The sequence below is a fragment of the Furipterus horrens genome, unplaced genomic scaffold, assembly GCF_987537825.1.
Source record: "Furipterus horrens unplaced genomic scaffold, mFurHor1.1.pri manual_scaffold_4, whole genome shotgun sequence".
NCBI lineage: Eukaryota > Metazoa > Chordata > Mammalia > Chiroptera > Furipteridae > Furipterus > Furipterus horrens.
The window spans coordinates 50,870,501-50,888,814 of NW_028327174.1; the positions used below are offsets into that span (position 1 = coordinate 50,870,501).

The following is an 18,314-nucleotide window of genomic DNA, read 5'->3' on the forward strand; positions in this document are numbered from 1 at the left end:
AAGTAGAAACATATGTAAATAAACCTCTTGCTAAATTAGCTAAGAAAATTAATAATCCTGACTCTCCACTGTACCATATTATTATTGTGGGGAAGGGATAGATCTTGTGCATAAAAAAAAAAAAAAAAAAAAGCATTAGGTCCCATGTATCATCCAAAGAAAGTTTAATGTCAGTCTTTCCTACCACATACCTCAATTTTTTGAAATTGCCAGATTTTCCGTTCTTTTCAATTAGTAGCTCCATGAATGGCCGTTGAACAAATTTGGTAGGAGCACGTATCTGCATTCTGTTGATTATCAAAGGTATAGGTTGACTAAGAGTCAATTTATGCATCTCTTGGAGCTAAAAATAAATAAAAAAGGAAGCAATGAAAAGAAAAGATCAGAGTCTTTAGGAAGGTTTTCTGAGTTGGCCCTACCTAAACTATAACTCTTCCTTTATCATGGATTTGCAAATCCTCTTTCTCCATTCTCTTCTTCCCCTTCTCGAATCACTCCTCAGCCTTCACCTCACTTCCAACACACAATTTCAGAGGTGACAGCTATGATATATATAAACCCTGGTCCTGCGTAAGCTCTGATCGTAGGCCTTTCATTTCCTAGCTGTGTGACTTTCAGCTAGTTGCTGATTTTATCTGCTCCTCTTTCTCCTTATTTCCAAAATAAGGATAATAACACAGGCTTGTTGTGAGAGTTATATAAGATAATATATATGGAAGCACTCCATAAATTATGAAGCACTGTGCAAATGTAATGATAGCTAACATTTACTGACTATTTATTGAATGTCAGCTGCCTTCTATATGATAATTCATTTGGTATTTACAACAACCTTACAAGATAGGTACTATTATTATCCTTGTCTTATATATGGGGATCTGGAACTCAGAAAATATAAGTGGCTTGCCCAAGGTCTCTTACTTAGTGTGTAGTGAAGCTGATTTGAATGCAGACAATCTGTTAGCAGAATCAACCAATTGACCACCACCCTGACTCAATATAAGGTACTTATTTCATTTCTACCCTCTTCTCCCTTTTGCTTTTTCCTTGCACTTCTTTATGCCTTGATACCCACCTTATCATCTAGATTTTGGCTCCCTGGACCCCAGACCCATACTCAGTTCTCTGAAATGCTCTAGATATTGTGATTTCTGTTAGACAGCTCATGACACTGCCAACTCACCTTGCTTTACACTTATATTGGCCATATTTTCCAAAGCAAAAACTGTCAAAATTATCCATTTTGTCAAAGAGCTTTAATATTTAAAATGTAACTCTTCTGGAAAACTCAGAATATATCTGATTTGAATCAGGCTATGATGAGAAGTCTCTGCATCTTCTAAAGTAGCAAGTAAACTGCCCTTTATTCATTAATTTAGTGAAAGAAAGAGATAAATAGATATAAATGTTCCCAGAACACCAAGAATGTTCCAGAACTCCATGCTAGAACATGTAATAGGAGCATGTAATCCCAGAGCAAAGAATTCTAATCTCACCTTTATAACTTTTTGGAAGGTTGTTTCAGAGGGAACTTGGGGACATAATGAGCAGATTGTCAGAGTTTGACAGGATCTTCTGTGCCTGGTGCTCTATAAGCAAGTCAAATAAATCCTTATTTCCTTTTTTGTAAACTCACCATATTAAAACTTGTTTTCTGGTAGTTGTGAGGAGGGAAGTAACTACCGTGAATCAGTTGGAGAGTAGTGACTTCAGGAGGTTTCATATTGTAGGAAACAAGGAAATAGTGACTCCCAAACAAGTAGAAAATCAGTAGTAACAAAGGGCAAATGTAATTAAAGGGTCTTAAGGGCAAATGTAATTAGAGGATCTCTGAGAAGGGAGTTGACAGCATTAGAATATTTATAAATCACAACAGGAGCATTTAGATAATTGCATTAGACTGTAACTCCGAAGTAACCAGTAATGGAGAAACAGGGGAGGAGAGGGGTAGAGGAGCTAATCCTGTTAGGGAGGGGGAGCTAAACGCATTACTATAAAACCAGTTTTCTTTGTCTACTTGGTGCACATTCTCCTGGCAGAGGGTGTGCCTGACTCTGCAGACTCGTCAGTAAACGCCTCACTTTGCTGCTCAAGTCTTGTGTCCCAGTTTTTATTGTGACCATTTCTCACAATATCTAGAAGCTGATAGATGTCAGTTGACTAGGAAGGAGTTGCACATTCCTGGAAGTCTCTCCTATTCTAATTTTTTCTCATCTAGAGAGTCCAGACAGTATTCCCATCATCAATTTAGGAGTTTCATTGAAGTCATAGTGTAGTAGGTTGAATGGTGAATGTTCCCAGAAGATACGTTCACCCAGAACCTGTGAATGTAACTAAGGATCTTCAAATGATATCATTCTGGATTAACCAGGTGGGTCCTAAGTCCATGACACATGACCTTGTAAGATTCAGAAGTGAAGACACAGACAAACTGGGAAGAAGGCCATGAAAAGATGGATGCAGAGACTAGAATTATACAGCTACAATCCAATGAATGCCAAAGATTGTCTTCAGCCACCAGAATCTCAGAGAAAGACATGGAATGATTTTTTCCCCCCAGAGCCTCCAGAAGAAACCAACTTCATCTTGATTTTACAAAATGGCCTCCAGAACTGTAAGAGAAATCATTTTTGTTGTTTTAAGCCATCAAGTTTGTTACAGCAGCCCTAGGAAACCAGGATGTATGGTATCTCCAGATAAATGTTATTTTCAAAGCTTGCCACTTTCACTTTTCTTATAACACACTGTGGAGAGGCAATATAAAACAGGTTACCTGGCCAAATAAGGAAATCATTTTCCTCAGACACTGATTCCGTTTCTTCTCTAGAGACTTCTGCTTCTTGGTCCAGACCCCCATCACCTTTTTCTGGTAGTCATCAATTCTGCTCAGTATTATGTAGAGGTTCTGGGTTTCATAACCTTTCCCACTGTTTTGGATGGCTTGTAATCGTTTTATTATGTTGTTTCTTGAAAAAAAATAACAAGAATTAGATTGATATTATTATTGACCTTAACTCAACAAACCTGGCCTCATTACTTCAATTCTCATCTCATCCTTAGTAAGTAGGGAGGGATGGAATACGGGTGTGAGGCTTGCTTAATGAGACCTTAATCTAGTTCCATATATGACTAAACTTTCAAAAATCTGTATGACTGTCAAATATTCATTAACTCTTCACAGTTTAGTGTTATAATAGTGGTGTCTATTATTTTAATACATTAAAATTTAATATTGATATGTACATACAGAAAGTACATAATACAACTTTTTGAAGATTTTATTTATTTTTTAGAGAGAGGGGAAGGGAGAGAGAAAGAGAGGGAGAGAAACATCGAAGTGTGAGAGAAACATTGATCAGTTGCCTCTCGCACACCCACAGTCAGGTACTTGGATCGCAACTCAGGCATGTGCCCTGACTGAAGTGGACCAGCAACCTTTGGTTTCGCAGGCCAGCGCTCAATCCACTGAGCCATATCAGCCAGGGCCATTACATGTGTTTTTAATCACTTCTCGACATGCATTACAGCATGCCTATCACATCCATTCTCATAAACATTGTACTCAATCAAGCAAGTGGGTAGCATTCTTATAACCATCTCTTATACTATTTGAAAATAGCTAATATTATTATACTCCATATTTTCTCTCCCATATGATGTTAGAATCTTCTTGACCTAGCTATCCTTGTAATGGAATCAATATTTTGTTTCTTGTTATATCTGTTGGTGATTTGATTATAATATTAAATATTAAAGAAGAGTTTTCTGAAAGAAATAAAGGATCCATCTTTGATGGGATTAACATTATAATTGTATAAGTTGAATGTTGTTACAAAATGTTGATCTTTGTATTTCAATTTTTAAATGATTTTACTAAAGCAGGTCAGATCATATCATTTAGGTCTTCAAAATCTCAAATAAATCCAAATAAGCTAATTGTCACACTAAAATTGAGAAAGTTGTCTAAGAACTTCCCTCTAAAAGTACCAAGCCTATATAATATCATAGGTGAAATCTGCCAAAACTTAAAAGAACAGCTAATTTTACTATTAAACTCCTGAGCATAGAAAAGATAAAATTTTGCATTTTTTAATGAAATAAGTTTAAAATTTTACCAAAAATTGACAAAGCACCAAAAGAAGTAAACCACCAAACTTATTAATTAATATCAATGCAAAAAAAACCATCAATAAAATATTAGCAAACAAATTCCATAACACATTCACAGAAGGATACACCAAGGAAAAAAGGGATTTATTCCAGGAATACAATGATGCTTTAATATAATTAATTATATTAATAAGATATGAGGAGAAAATAATATTTTCTTTAATACACATGAAAATGACATGCTGAAATCACATTTAACAGAATGTGATTTAACAAACTTAATAATTCAATGTTCATTCTCAATCTTCTAAAAATCTCTCCCGAGGACATGCTTATTGATTTTAGAGAGAGGGAAGGGAGGGAAAGAAACATCAATGTGAGAGAGAGAAACATCAATCAGTTGCTTCTCATATGCATCCCAAATGGGGACTGAACCCACAACCTAGGCATGGCCCTGACTCATGACCTTTTGGTTTACAGAACAACACTCCAACTAACTGAACCACACTGGCCAGGGCCCATTCTTGATTCTTAAAAACCATAATGAAATAGGAGCAAATGGATACTTTAATAAAATAAAATGAACTTCAACCCAAAAGCCAGTATTTTTCATACAAATACTAGAAAGATATTCAGTGTCACTGCTATTTTTTTAACCAATTTATTCTTATTTTTTAACAAATAGCAATGAAAGAAGGACTTACATTTTGGCAACCTGAGTTACACAAGAGTGGAGAAATAACAAAAAAGAAATTGACTAAGGTTAAGGACATTTTCCAACTTTTTCAGTGTAAATGATCCTTTAAAAATATTTGAATATGAACTTTTCTTAGAAAAAAATACATGGGGCCATGGAAAGGCACTCATAGCTGTTACTCAGGGCAGTCAAATTAATAAAAATGGTCTTGTAGCCATATCAACAATATTTTTTAACAGAGTCCTGGATGTACTAACCAATTTAGGTAACAAGAGACAGAAATTAGAAGTTTAAAAATTGGAAACTCTAAATATAAAAAAAATATTATTGGTAGGTAATATGATTACATACCTGGAGAACTTAAGAATATCAATTGAAAAACTTTCACATGCTTGAACACAGTAAGGTGGCTGCATACAAAATTGATATAGAGAAATCTAGCCTTCATTATACAAATAATGAGTTAGAAAACATCATAAAAGAAGAGAATCCATTTACAATAGTAACAACAAAAATAAAAAACTACAAGCGTATACACTTATGGAAGAATATATAAGAGCTATTTGAAAACTTTAAGATGCTCCTGAAGGACACACACATACCCTGAACAAAAAGAAAGGTGAACCATATTCTTGGATAGGAAGACTGTGTTAGTGAAAATAAGCTAGATTTTGCTGTTTTAAGAAATAACTCCCAAATCTTAGCAGCTAAAAATTAAATTTTACTTCCTGCTCATACTAAAAATCCATCAGGATTCAGCAAGGAGAGCTTCATTATATTCTCTCAGGAACACAGGCTAACAAAATAGCCATTACCTTAAACTTTGTAGGTTGTCATGCTAGAGGAAAAGGAAACTTTGGAGAGTCTCAAACAGACAATGACACACTCAGCACAAAATGATACACATCAATTCTGCTCACATCTCCTTTACAAGTACTGGCAGACACTGTAATGACTACAACAAAGACTCAGCATCATAAAACAAACAAACAAAAAACTAATAACCAACAATGAAAGTACTAAAATAGGCCTAGAAAGAATTTTTAAAATCAAAAGTTTTTACAAAGCAAAAACCACCAAAAGCAGAGTTAAAATGCAGACAAGCAGGGGAAATTTGGCAATTTATATCAGAGATAAGGGGCTAATTTTCCAAATATTTGAACAGATCCCCCAAATCAATTTTAAAAAGCAAGTTGACAATCCAAGTAGAAAATGGGCAAAATATTTTAATAGTGCCTTCACAGAAAATAAAATACAGATGGCTTTTAAATCTAGAAAAAGATGATTAACCTCATCCATAATAAAAGTAATGACAATTAAAGCAGTGAAATGCCATATTTTATCTATTATATTTGCAATGAACAAAAAAATTGATAATAATTCATGTTAGTCTTGATGTGAGGAAGTACTATTTTATGTTGTTGACCAATATATAAAGTGTTACAATCTCTTTCAAAAACAATTTGATGAAGATCTGTCACAATAAAGAAACACTTACACTTTGATCCAGAAATTCTACTTCCAGGAATATACATACATATATATGAATATGTACAAGATTGTTGATAGAAGTATATTTTTATAATGAAAACTGTTGAAAACATAAATATTAATCAGGTTAAGTAAATTCTGGTAAATCCAGACTTTGAATAGTATGTAGTTATAAAATGAATGAGTAGGTTATTTATATACTAATACTCAAGTTGCCTAATACTTAATAACTAAGTTATGAAAAAAATCAAATGTTGTAACTTTAAAATATGTAAAAAGGGGGATAAAAGATTATATGTACTTTTCTATATATGTAGAAAACATTTCTGAATGGACACATATTAGTAGCCCTGAAGTGGAGGCCTACTGGCTAGGGACATGACTATTAGGGAGACTTCTTTACTCTGCCATTTGTATTTTAAAAATATTTTACCAGGTGAATGTAGTATTTTTTTAAATTTAAATATAACAAAGAGAAAAAAGACATAAGAGAACTGGAGAATGACCGGGAACATGTTATTTAAAATTCTCAAGTGGTTAAAAGTGTTAAACTGTAAAAACAGATTGCAAAAACTAGGAACATTCAGTTTAGAAAGAGAAAACTAAAGATAGGCATAAAGTAAAATATTTTCCAACAAACCTAAGGTTATTTAAGCTTTGAAATTAAAAGTTCTGATTATATCTTGGATAAGTCTTTATTTTGCTCCTTGCTGTTTCAATTCTTAGTTATCAAATGAATTCTGTCCTCAAAAATGTAAATTTTGTGAGAATGGGGAGCTTTGTCTCATTATTATATCCCTAGCACCTAGAGCAATGCTTGGTATATAGGAGACATTACAGTAAATATCTGTTAAATAAATAACATAGTTGTTCCTATAATTAATAACCTCTTCTATTATAGGTTTTAGTTTGGCTTCTTGTGATTTAAACTTTAAAATAATAGGTTGGCAACCTCAAAACACAAATGTTAAGGATGGCAAGCCGTTGTCACTTTCCCTGACCTATTTCTGATAATTGCAATTTTAATATATTTATTATTTTTTAATTTTAATTCTCATTCAAGGACTATGTTCACTAATTCTTAGAGAGAGGGAGGGAGGGGAAGAGAGAGAGAGAGAACAAGAGAGAGAGAACATCAATGCAAGAAAGAAACATCAACTGGTTGCCTCCCATACACATACCCACCAGGGATTGAACCCACAACCCAGGAATGTGCCCTAACTGGGAATCGAACTGGTGACCTTTCAGTGTATGGTATTGCTCTCCAACCAACTGAGCCACACCAGCCAGGGCTGATATTTGCAATTTTTAAAAATCGGTATAAGGACCTGTTTCTTCCAGGTCACTCCAACAGTTAAGTTGACATGGCAATGCCTTATACGTAACCTGCCTTCTCCCATTTTAAGAATCACACATCTTCTGGTGAACTCAAGATGATGTAAGAAATTGAGAATAACTGGAAGTATCTCTAAACTTTTGAAGTTTATATTTTGGAGATCAGTTATGATCCACAAAATTGATCTTAGCATCATACATATATATGAAGTTCATATATATGTATGAAATTGTTATATTATACTTCTAATTTTCTAAGAAATATCTCCTTTTCCTAACTTAAATAGGCTTCCATCCAGAGACCTTCCATAAGAGAATCTTTAGAACATCTGATCTGACAAATATGTACGCACTTATAGGGCATTGAGGGAGGATATTTGAAACAAGGACTAAACCAGAAATCTGGACTGTAATAGTTACATCTACCTTGCACACTGGATCAGCCTATAGGCAATGTACTTGCGGAATAGGTATCCCAGCCGAACTGTGTCTGTATGAAATGTCTCAATTATGAGATTCCTAGCTGTTGTATGTAGCTCTGAAGGGAGTCCAGAAGTTTTTGTAGCCTGAATTAAGAGATTCAGGTTCTTCCGCTGAGCCTCCACATCAACAAAATACCTCTGCTCTTTGAGCTCTTGGGGAGAGGAAGTGGGTACCATCATCATGGGTTTCTTGGTACCTGAAACTGAAGTCAGTATGCAGGGCTTGTTTATAGGGGGGAATTGAGATTTCCAGTCCCATTCAGAATGCGAAATATGTGATATTTTGGGTAGTTGAGTAGTAAGAGAACGTAGTGATGTTATAGTCTTCATGTGAGTTGGAAGGGCCCCCTCGTCAATGTAACGGGTTGGTGATACTGATGTGCTATAATTGGTGAGATAGGACTGAAATGTCATAAATTGTTCCATGGCAAAAGGATCACGGAGTATCTGGATTTCTTCAGACATGTCAGAGACCTTTGATATTTGGAACTTCTGAGTGGTGAAAGGGGCTTGACGTACTTTGAAATTTGGAGCACTGGGATGGACCAATGCAGATTTAGATTTCAGTGAAGGAATAATTGCCAGTATTTCCTTACTTTTCTTAGAGACAGAAGAGGACAAATCTTTCTGAGGCTTTCCAGGAATTGAGGGAGCCCTCAGTGTTGGGTGATGCCCAGGGGTGTGAGAGATCCATAGTGGGCAAGCTTGCCTAGGAAAGGTCCATGGTGCCAGATGCTGCCCAAAGGTAGAAGGGGCTTGTAGACAGGGAGATTGCTCATGGGTGACAGGGAGCTGAAATGCCTGTGGCTGCTCAGAGAGGGTTAAGGGTCCAGATTCCATGAGCTCCCCAGGGAGAGAAGAGGCCCCAGGTACAAAGGGCTTCCCAGGAGAGAGAGGAGCCCAGAGACTGGGAATCTGTGAGGAGGTGGGTGGAACTCCAGATATAAGGGGCTGTCTGAGGTCCAGAGGTGACTGGGGAGTCAGAGAGTCCCTAGTTACGAGGAACTGCTTAGAGCTAAGAAGGGAATCCAGTGTAAGAGGCTGCCCTGGAGTTGGAGGAGCCCCTGATACTGGGAGCTTCCCATGGGTGGGAATGACCTCTGGTGCTAGGAACTGCACAGAGGTGGGCTGACCCTTAGAAACTAGTGTCTGTCTAGAGGAGGGTAAAGTCTGCGGTGCTAGGAGCTTCCTAGCATCAGAAGGAATCCCCTTTCCTAGGGATTTCCTGGGGCCAAAGGGGGCTTGGGTAAGAGGAAACCCTGATATCTTCAAAGGAGTAGAAGAGACCTCAAATATAGAGGACTTCTCAACAATAGGAGCAGGTGATGCCAGGGCCTGCCTGGTTCTTGACGGAATGAATTGCCTAGAGGGGAGAGAAGTCTTTGATTCTTGAAATGGTTTAAGAGTAGAAGGAACCAGTATGGGGAACTGCTTAGGAATGTGAGGAGCACTTGGTTTGATGAATTTATCAGTAATAGAAAAGGTCCCAGCTTCCAGGGTACATCCTGAAGAAGGACCAGCCCAGTGTCGTGAAAGCTGCTCATTAATGGGAGGAGCTCTTGATTTTAGGTCCTGCTTATCCATGGGCTGGGCCTGTCCTGGGGTGAAGGGGGCTCCCAAAAGTTGGACTTGCTCAGAGTTAAGGGAATATCTTAAGACATGGGCTTTATCTGAGGTGAGGGGGTTGCCCAAAGACTCAGTCTGTTCAGGGCTAAGACTGACAGCTGATATCCAGGCCTTTGGAGGGGTAATGGGAACTCCTAATTCCTGGGCCTGATTCAGTGTGGAAGGAGTGCCAAATGACTGAGCCTGTTCATGGGAAGGAGTGATCCCCAGTGCTTGGTTCTGCTTAAGAGAAAGAGTGTTTGATACTTCCTGAACCATTTCTGGAGTGGTAGAGACCCCCAATTTCCAGGCCTGTTCTGCAGTGAGAAAGGTATCTAATGTCTGAGCCTGGTCAGGGGTAAGCGGGAACCCTAGTGCTTGTTCCTGCTCAGGTGTGAGGGTAATACTCACTGCTTGGGCTTGTTCAGGGGTATGTGAGATACCCCAAATCTGCGCTTTCTCAGGGATATGATTGAACACCAGTGCCTGTGCCTGTTCTGGAAGAAGGTCCTGCAATACCTCCATCTGTTGTGGTGTGATGGTGACTCCCAATGCCTTGTCCTGTCCTTGAGTGATAGGGGTACCAAATATCTGGTTCTGTTGAGTAGTTATAGGACTCTGCATTGCCTGGCTCTGTTCGGAAGTGACAGATGCCTTTAGTGTCTGGCCCTTGTTAGGGGTAATAGGGGCCCTCAATGTCCAATCTGTGACTCCCAAACCCTGGGATTCTTCCAGAGTGAGGGTAACCTCCAAAGCCTTGAATTGGTCAGAGGTAGGAGTGATGCCCTGTATCAGCTGAGGGGTGACAGTAGTACCCAGTGCCTGGGCCTGGTCAGGGGTGACAGTGACCCCAAGTGCCTGGGCCTGCTGAGGGGTGGGAGTGATGCCCAGTGCCTGGGCCTGCTGAGGGTTGAGAATGACCCCAACTGCTTGGGCCTGTTCAGGGGTAAGAGTGACCCCAAGTGCCTGGGCCTGCTGAGGGGTGACAGTGACTCCAAGTGCCTGTGTCTCTTCATGGGTGAGAGTGACCCCAAGTGCCTGTGTCTCTTCATGGGTGATAGTGACCCCAAGTGCCTGGGTCTGTTGAGGGGTGAGAGTGGCCCCAAGTGCCTGGGCCTGCTGAGGGGTGACAGAGATCCCAAGTGCCTGGGCCTGTTTAGGGGTGAGAGTGATTCCTTGTGCCTGGGCCTGTTTGGGGGTGACAGTGACCCTAAGTGCCTGGGCGTGGTCAGAGGCGAGAGTGGCCCCAAGTGTCTGGGCCTGCTGATGGGTGAAACTGAGCCTCTGGGCCTGGGCCTGCTCGGGGGTGAAAGTGATTTCCTGTGTCTGGGCCCACTGAGGGATAAGAATGACCTCATGTGCCTGGCCCTGTTCTTGGGTAATAGGTACCCCCCAAATCTGTGCCTGTTCTGCCGTTAGTGGGATATGCATTGCCTGGGCTTGTTTTAATGTGAGAGACGACTTTAGTGACTGGTTCTGCTCAGGGGTAATAGGGCTCCTCAATGCCTGGTCTTGTTGCTGTGTGAGAAAGGCCTCCAATACTTGTGCCTTCTGAAGTTTGAAAGGGATTTTCAATTTGGGGATTTGTTCAAAAGTGAGAGGAGTCTGCAATGCCTGAACCTGCTGAGAGGGGGAAGTGATTCCCAGTGCCTGGTCCTCCTCATGAATGACAGCAATGGACTTTGTGGGAGACTGCCCAGAAATAGAAAGGGGTCCGGGTGGAGAAGACTGTGTGGAGGTGGGATGAGTGATTGGCATGGGGTGCTTTTCATCAGCAAGAGTCTCTAATGTCTTAAGATTCACATGGAACTGTTTTCTTTTGTGTAACAGAGATGCATCTTTCCATATGTTCTTCCACCTGGGAGACAATGTCATTGAAGTGTGGCTTAACATCTTTCCTAGTTCTTCAGAGCTTTCCTCCTTGATCTTCATATGCTCCTTTGCTTTGTTCTGCCACTGACTTTCATGGTCCTCTATCTTCCTCATTGGTTTCTGCTTCTCTTCCTCTTTTTCCCAACTGCTTTCTAGCTTCTGATGTTTTGCTTCTTCCTGAACCTGCCTCATCTGCTGTCCCTTCTCCTTCTCTAAGGGCATTCCTTGCTCTTTCATTGATTGCCTCCGTGCTTCCAGCTGCTGCTGATTTTGCTTCTGCTGCTCTTTCTCCTCTTCCATTTGCTTTTGCTTCTCACGTTGCTTAATCTGCTTTTGCAGTCTCTGTTTTTGCTGTTCCTTCCACACTTCTCCTTGCCACTGATTCTGTTTCTGTTGCTCTTGCTTTCTCTCCTTCACCTGGAGCCATGCCTTTTCCTTCTCTACATTCTTATTTATCATCGTATAGCTCATCTTCCAGAGATTCCTTTCTTCTTGCAACTGGTGTTTAACAGTCATATCAAAATTTTTTTCTTGAACCTCTTGTAGATATTCCTCCTGCCTTTGTTTCTCCTCCTTGTGATCTCTCCCTGCTATTGAAGCTGCTGGAGCATCTCTTTCATTTTCTATTTCAGTCAAGATCATTTGTATCATATTGTGTATTATGGGGTCCATGCTCGCAGATGACAGTAAGGAGCTAATTTCAGAGCTTACACTAGTTGGCTTCTGAGAATGCAATCCTGGCATAAATGAGATTACCTTTTTTTGTTTCATAGATTTTTCTCCAACTTGTCTTGCATTTTTTATGTCTGTGTATTTTCTCAATATCTTCGTCACAGTTTTGGCCACATTTTGGAAATATTCCTCCATTTTTGCCTTTATGATTCCTAATTTTTCCACTTCTGCTTTTTTTAATATTACCTCCTCTTTGAGCACAGTCTTTTTATCCAAAGGCTTTCCTATGTTATCAATTTTCTCTTTTAAGAAAACCATTATGGCTTTATGAAATTCTTCTAGATTACTCTGTTCACTTTTGCTATCTGAACTTCCTAGAACTTTAGTAGATTCTGAAGTCTCTTTAGCTATCCTAGATTGCAATTTAACAAGTTCATGAGACTTGAGATTCTTGGTAAAGATTGACATGTCCTTCTCTTCAGTTTTTCCTTCTTTGCTTGTGGTAGTTCCTGTAGAGATTTGATGTTTTTTTCCTTTCATTTTTACTTTCTCAGAGGAATTATCAAGTTGGATCAAACTGAATGGCTTTGCTTGGCTACTCATATCACTTTTGCTTTCTTTGTCCGCTGACTCTGTTGTAGGCTTCTCTTTATTCTCTGAAGAAATTTGGCTTTTCTCAAGTATATGTTTCAGTTTGATCTTCCTGAGTTGTTCTTTGCCACCTTGGCTCTTTGTGTCAGTAGAAGAGAAATCAGCAGGGACATGTTGAATTTTTGATTCAGTGAATGACTTTGATTTGGCTTCAGAAAGGAATTTTATTTCTTTACTCTTCTTTTCCAGTGTTGGTAGCTCAAAGTGGTAATCAACTTTGGTCTCTGAGACTATCTGTTTTCCTTTATCATCACTCAGATTTGATCTAGAAGTCTCATGCACATATGGGCCTCGTGTGCTGTTACTTTTCTGTGATTGATACTGATCAGTTCCACCTTTCTGATAGATAACACCTTCCTTTAGTGATATCTTATCTTCAGTGATATCTTTGGAGGATGTTTTCTGTTTTTCCTTAGATAGAGGGGATTGCTCTTCAATTAAATCTGGAGTCATTTCAACTTGGGCTTTATATGAAATACCTGAGTTCCACTTGATCACTGAGGCTTTGGTCCCTTTTCTTTGGGCCTCATCCATACTATTTTCAAATTCTTTGGCCAAAATACTGTCTAAACTCTCTTCTTTAACACTCTCTTGTTTATCAGCCTTGCTAATGACTATGGATGACTGTGGGGAAAGCGCAGATAATACTTCCAAGGTTGGTGTGAGTAACCCTAATGATACTTTGGATCGAATAAGATGCTCACATTTTTCTTCTGCATCTTTTTTTTTTTTTTCAGATTTAATGTGTTTTATTGATTAAAATATTACATTTGTGCCAATTTCCCTTCCCTCTGCTCCCCTCCACCCGGTGGCCCCCCTCCCTCCAGTTGTCCCCCCCTTTTAGATTATGTCCATTAGTTGTGCATACAGTTCCTCCCAACCTCTCTCCGTCTATTCCATTCCCTCCTACCTTGATCCCCAATTCCTATATCATCTCCCTCCCTTTCCCCATTCCCCCTCCCTGTTGACCTCCCCCCAATATGCTTCCCATACCCACAGTTCCTTTTCCACTCTCGTTGCCTATTTAGTTTGCCTTTGTTTCATCTCCCTAGCTTCTGTTTTTTAAACCAGTCCCTTTAACATCTCATATAACAGTGGTTTGGATCTAATGAACTCTTTCAGTTTTATTTTGTCCTGGAAACACTTTCTCTGTCCTTCTATTCTGAATGACAATTTCGCTGGATAGAGTATTCGTGGTTGTAGGTTTTGGATTTTCATTACTTTGAATATTTCTTGCCAGTCCCTTCTTGCCTGTAGGGTTTCCCTTGAGAAGTCTGCTGATAGTCTAATTGGGACCCCTTTGTACATAATTCTTTTCTTCTCTCTTGCTGCTTTTAAGATTCTCTCTTTATCTTTAATTTTTGACATTTTGATTATAATGTGTCTTGGAGTGGTTCTCCCTGGGTCCAGTCTCTTGGGAACTCTCCTTGCTTCCTGGACCTGCAAGTCTATTCCCTTCCCCAAGTCTGGGAAGTTCTCCTTTATTATATTTTCACTCAATTTTTCAAGTTCTAGTTCATCTTCCTCATTCTCTGGCAAACCAATGATTCTTATGTTGGGCCTTTTATAGCTGTCCCAGAGGTTTCTGATCCTCTCATTGTTGCTTCCCATTTCCTCTCGCTGCATTGGTTGACTGCTTGTTCCTTCTCCATATTCCAGTTTGTTGAAATGAACTCTGGATTTTTTTTCCTCACCATCTGTCTCGTATGCGGTTTTGTTCCTTTCGTTATGAAAGTTTTTTGCTTCTTTCTTATCTTTTTCCTGCTCTTTTGTGAATTCTGTAAGCCACCTGATAACAATGGCCCAGAACTGAGCCTCTGACAGGTTTCTTATCTGTTCATCTGTCAGGTTCTCTATCTGCTGCCTGGTGAGCTGTGTCACCGGGATTTCTATAGTTGTCTGCCACGTTTTGACAGATGCGTTTTGTTTTCTTGGGCCGGCTGTCGGGGGCAGTGCCTGTGTACGCGTCACAAGTCAGCGACCGGCGCCTGTCTGCGACCTATTTCGCAGCCCTGTGGTGCTTTCTTTCTTTGGGGGCGGGGGTCCAAGATGGATTCACACAGTTATTCAGCTAGGAGACTGGGATCCGTCCTCCCGCCCCCCTGGGCCTCACTGTTCAAGGCGATGCGGTGGCCGCTCTCCCCAGCACTGGGGTCGCGCACTGCCAGGGGCTTGACTGCCGCCGGGATTTTTCGCCGCCCCGCCGCTCCGCAAACAGCTTTGCCCTCTTTAACTCTTACCTGCCCAAATGGCACCGCTGGTTTATAACTTCATATGTTGGGCTTCCGTGTAGTTTTATTTTCTGGAATTTCTAGTTATCCTTTGTTTTGAAGTAGTTGTATTCCTCTCTAGTTGTAGAGGGAGACCTAGCGTGTCCGTCTAAGCCTCCATCTTGGCCGGAAGTCCCCTTTTCTTCTGCATCTTGAAGTTTCTGCTGAAGCATTTCATTTTCTTCACTGAGACCTTGTATTATCTTCAAGGAGAGCTCTTTTTCTCTTTCACCTGTCTCATTTATATACATATGGGCATTTTGGAGGTTAATAACTCTTACTTCATCCTTTAGTGAACTCAGTGCTTTAGAAAGGTTTACTATGGTTGATGATATGTATTTAATAGCATTGTTTTCCAATTTATTGAACATTGCTGTATCTGTGAGTTCCTATAGCATACCTTGGATTTCTGAAACTTTTCTATTTGTTGCAAATTCATTGCTAATCATCTGATCTGGTCTTAAAGCATGGGCTGTTGCAGGTCGCTTCATAACTCTTTCTTTCCAAGATTTCCATAGAATACCTCTAAATGCTGGAAGAAGAAAAAAACCATAAAACACAAAATTATGAGATTGCATTTCTTCTTTTGTGTTGTGTTCTATCCATGGTTAAGCCTAAGGAAGTTAGCATAAATTAACAGATAGCTAAAGGAAACAAGTATAATGATAATAACTCATCAAATATAGCATATCAATAGAAATGGAAATAAGAAAATCCAAGTGTAAAAAATGGAGCTGAATAGTTAATAACTAAAACAAAAAATTATCCAAAAGAGTTCAACAGTAGATTTGAACTAACAGAAGAAAATAACCAGCAAACTTGTGCTAGATTAATAGAGGTTGTCTAATCTGAAGAACAGGGAGAAGAATAAAGAAAAATGAACAAAGCTTCAGAGACTTATGGGACACCATAAAGCATATCAAAGTATCAATAATAGAAGGCCAAGAAAAAGAGAGAGGGACATTAAAAGTATTTGAAGAAATAATGGCCAACTTATCCCAAATTTGGTAAAAAACAAACAAACAAAAACCCATTAATTTATACATTCAAGAAACTCAGCAAATTCTAAGTAGTACAAATACAAAATAATCTATACCTAGACACATCATAGTCAAATCATTGAAAGCCAGACAAAGAGAGAATCTTTAAAGAAAAAAGAGAAAAATGACTCATCACAATCAAAGGAGGCTCATCAAGTACAGGGGGAAATCACAGCTCACTCTTTATCAGAAACAATAGAGACCAGAAGGCAGTGGGATAATATATTCAAAGTGCTGAAAGAATTATAGTTTGAATATATACAAGAATTCTATATCCAGCAAATATATGCAAAAAATGAAGGTAAGCCAACCATTCCTTGAAATAACACTCTTCCCAAAGTAGCATGCATTAACAACTCTTACAATCATCTTCATTGTATGTGTTTTCATTTTATTTTATAACCATCTTTATTGGATGTGTTTTATTTTTTATAATTAATGCATTGAACTTTAAAAAAAGATTTTACTTATTTATTTTTTAGAGAAAGGGGAAGGGAGGAAGAAAGAGAGAGAGAAATATTGATGTGTGAAAGATACATCAAGATACATCAGTCAGTTGACACTTACATGCCCCCAACCAGGGACCTGGCCTGCAATCCAGGAATGTGCCCTTGAGTGGGAATCAAACCAGTGACCTTTCGGTTCATAGGCCAGTGCTCAATCCACTGAGCCACACCCGCCAGGGCTGTATGTGTTTTTAAACACTTCTCTAAATGCATTACAGAAATGTCTATAATAGCCATTCTCTGAAATAATACTCTTTTCAAAGTAGCGTGTATGTACAACTCATTTTAAAAAAAGATAAAAAATGAGATATACAGAGGGCAAGTAAGCATATGAAAAGATGTTCAATATCATGTTATTGGAGAATTGTAAATTACAATGAGATACTGTTATACACCTATTAAAATAGCTGCAAATCCAGAAAACTGATTATACCAAATGTTGATAAGGACAGCGGGGAGCAGAAACTCTTGGTTATTACAGGTGGGACATAAAAAATGGTACAGCTACCTGGGGTGACAGTTTGGCAGTTTTTCACAAAGTTACTTACAAAGTAATGTATCTTATATGATGCAGCAATCATGCTCCTTGGTATTTACCTAAATAATTTGAAAATTTATGTCCACACACACACACACACACACACACACAAATCTTGCATGAGCATATTTATAACTACTTTATTCTTAAACATGAAAACCTAGAAGCAACCAAGATGTCCTACAATAGGTGGATAAACAAATGGCGGTACATCTATACAATGGAATATTATTCGACAATAAAAAGAAATGTTATTATCACAAAAAAATATGGGGGAAACTTATATGTGTGTTGCTAAGTGATAGAAACCAGTATGGAAAACCTACATACTGCATAATTCCAATTATATGACATTCTTGAAAAACATTAAAAAAAAAAAAATCAGTGGTCGCCAAGGGCTTAGGGAGAGAAGGGAAAGATGGATAGGTGAAACACAGGTTTTTAGGATGGAGGAACTATTCTGTGTGATACTGTAATGGTGGATACATGACCATATACATTTATCAAACTCCATAGAACTCTACAGCACAAACAGTGAAACAATGTATACAAATTTTAAAAAATAACTGTTCAGGAAGTTAGGGGATCCCAGGAAGGCATACAGACTATGATAAGAGAATGTAACTGTATTAAAAATGTATGACACAACCTCACTGAAAGGAATGGTAGGGGGCAGGTGGTGTCCTAAGTATCTGGAAAAAATGGAGTCTGTATGTCTGAAGGCAAAAAGAACTGCAGGTAAGTACTGAAGTACTGTACTCTCGCTGATAAGTTGTTTCCAATGGGGGTAGGGTTAACAATCTGACACTGCTATACTTGTTTTCTGGAATTCAACAATTAAGTAAATGGATGGCAGATGGTAGGAGCAGGTTTCTCATTGTTAGAGGATTTACAGGTAAGCAAGGGTAGGGAATTACAGTGATCTATATGATAATAGACTAGAGTTAGAGACAGCAATAAGAACTCATTCCTGATCAGGGCACATGCCTGGGTTGCCAACCAGGTCCCCAGTTTGGGGCATGAGAGAGAGGCAACCTCTCTTGCA

General features: G+C 38.9%; 1 protein-coding gene across 1 annotated transcript in view; it reads right to left on the reverse strand.

Annotated features, from left to right (window-relative positions):
• The window catches only part of FAM186A (family with sequence similarity 186 member A), a 64,799-nt gene that overhangs the window by 14,371 nt on the left and 32,114 nt on the right, over positions 1-18,314 (reverse strand). The window contains 5 exon segments of the mRNA XM_090275126.1: positions 185-343; positions 2,774-2,966; positions 8,060-9,070; positions 9,161-13,637; positions 15,340-15,717. Of these exon segments, the coding sequence (XP_090131252.1) occupies positions 185-343; positions 2,774-2,966; positions 8,060-9,070; positions 9,161-13,637; positions 15,340-15,717 (6,218 nt within the window).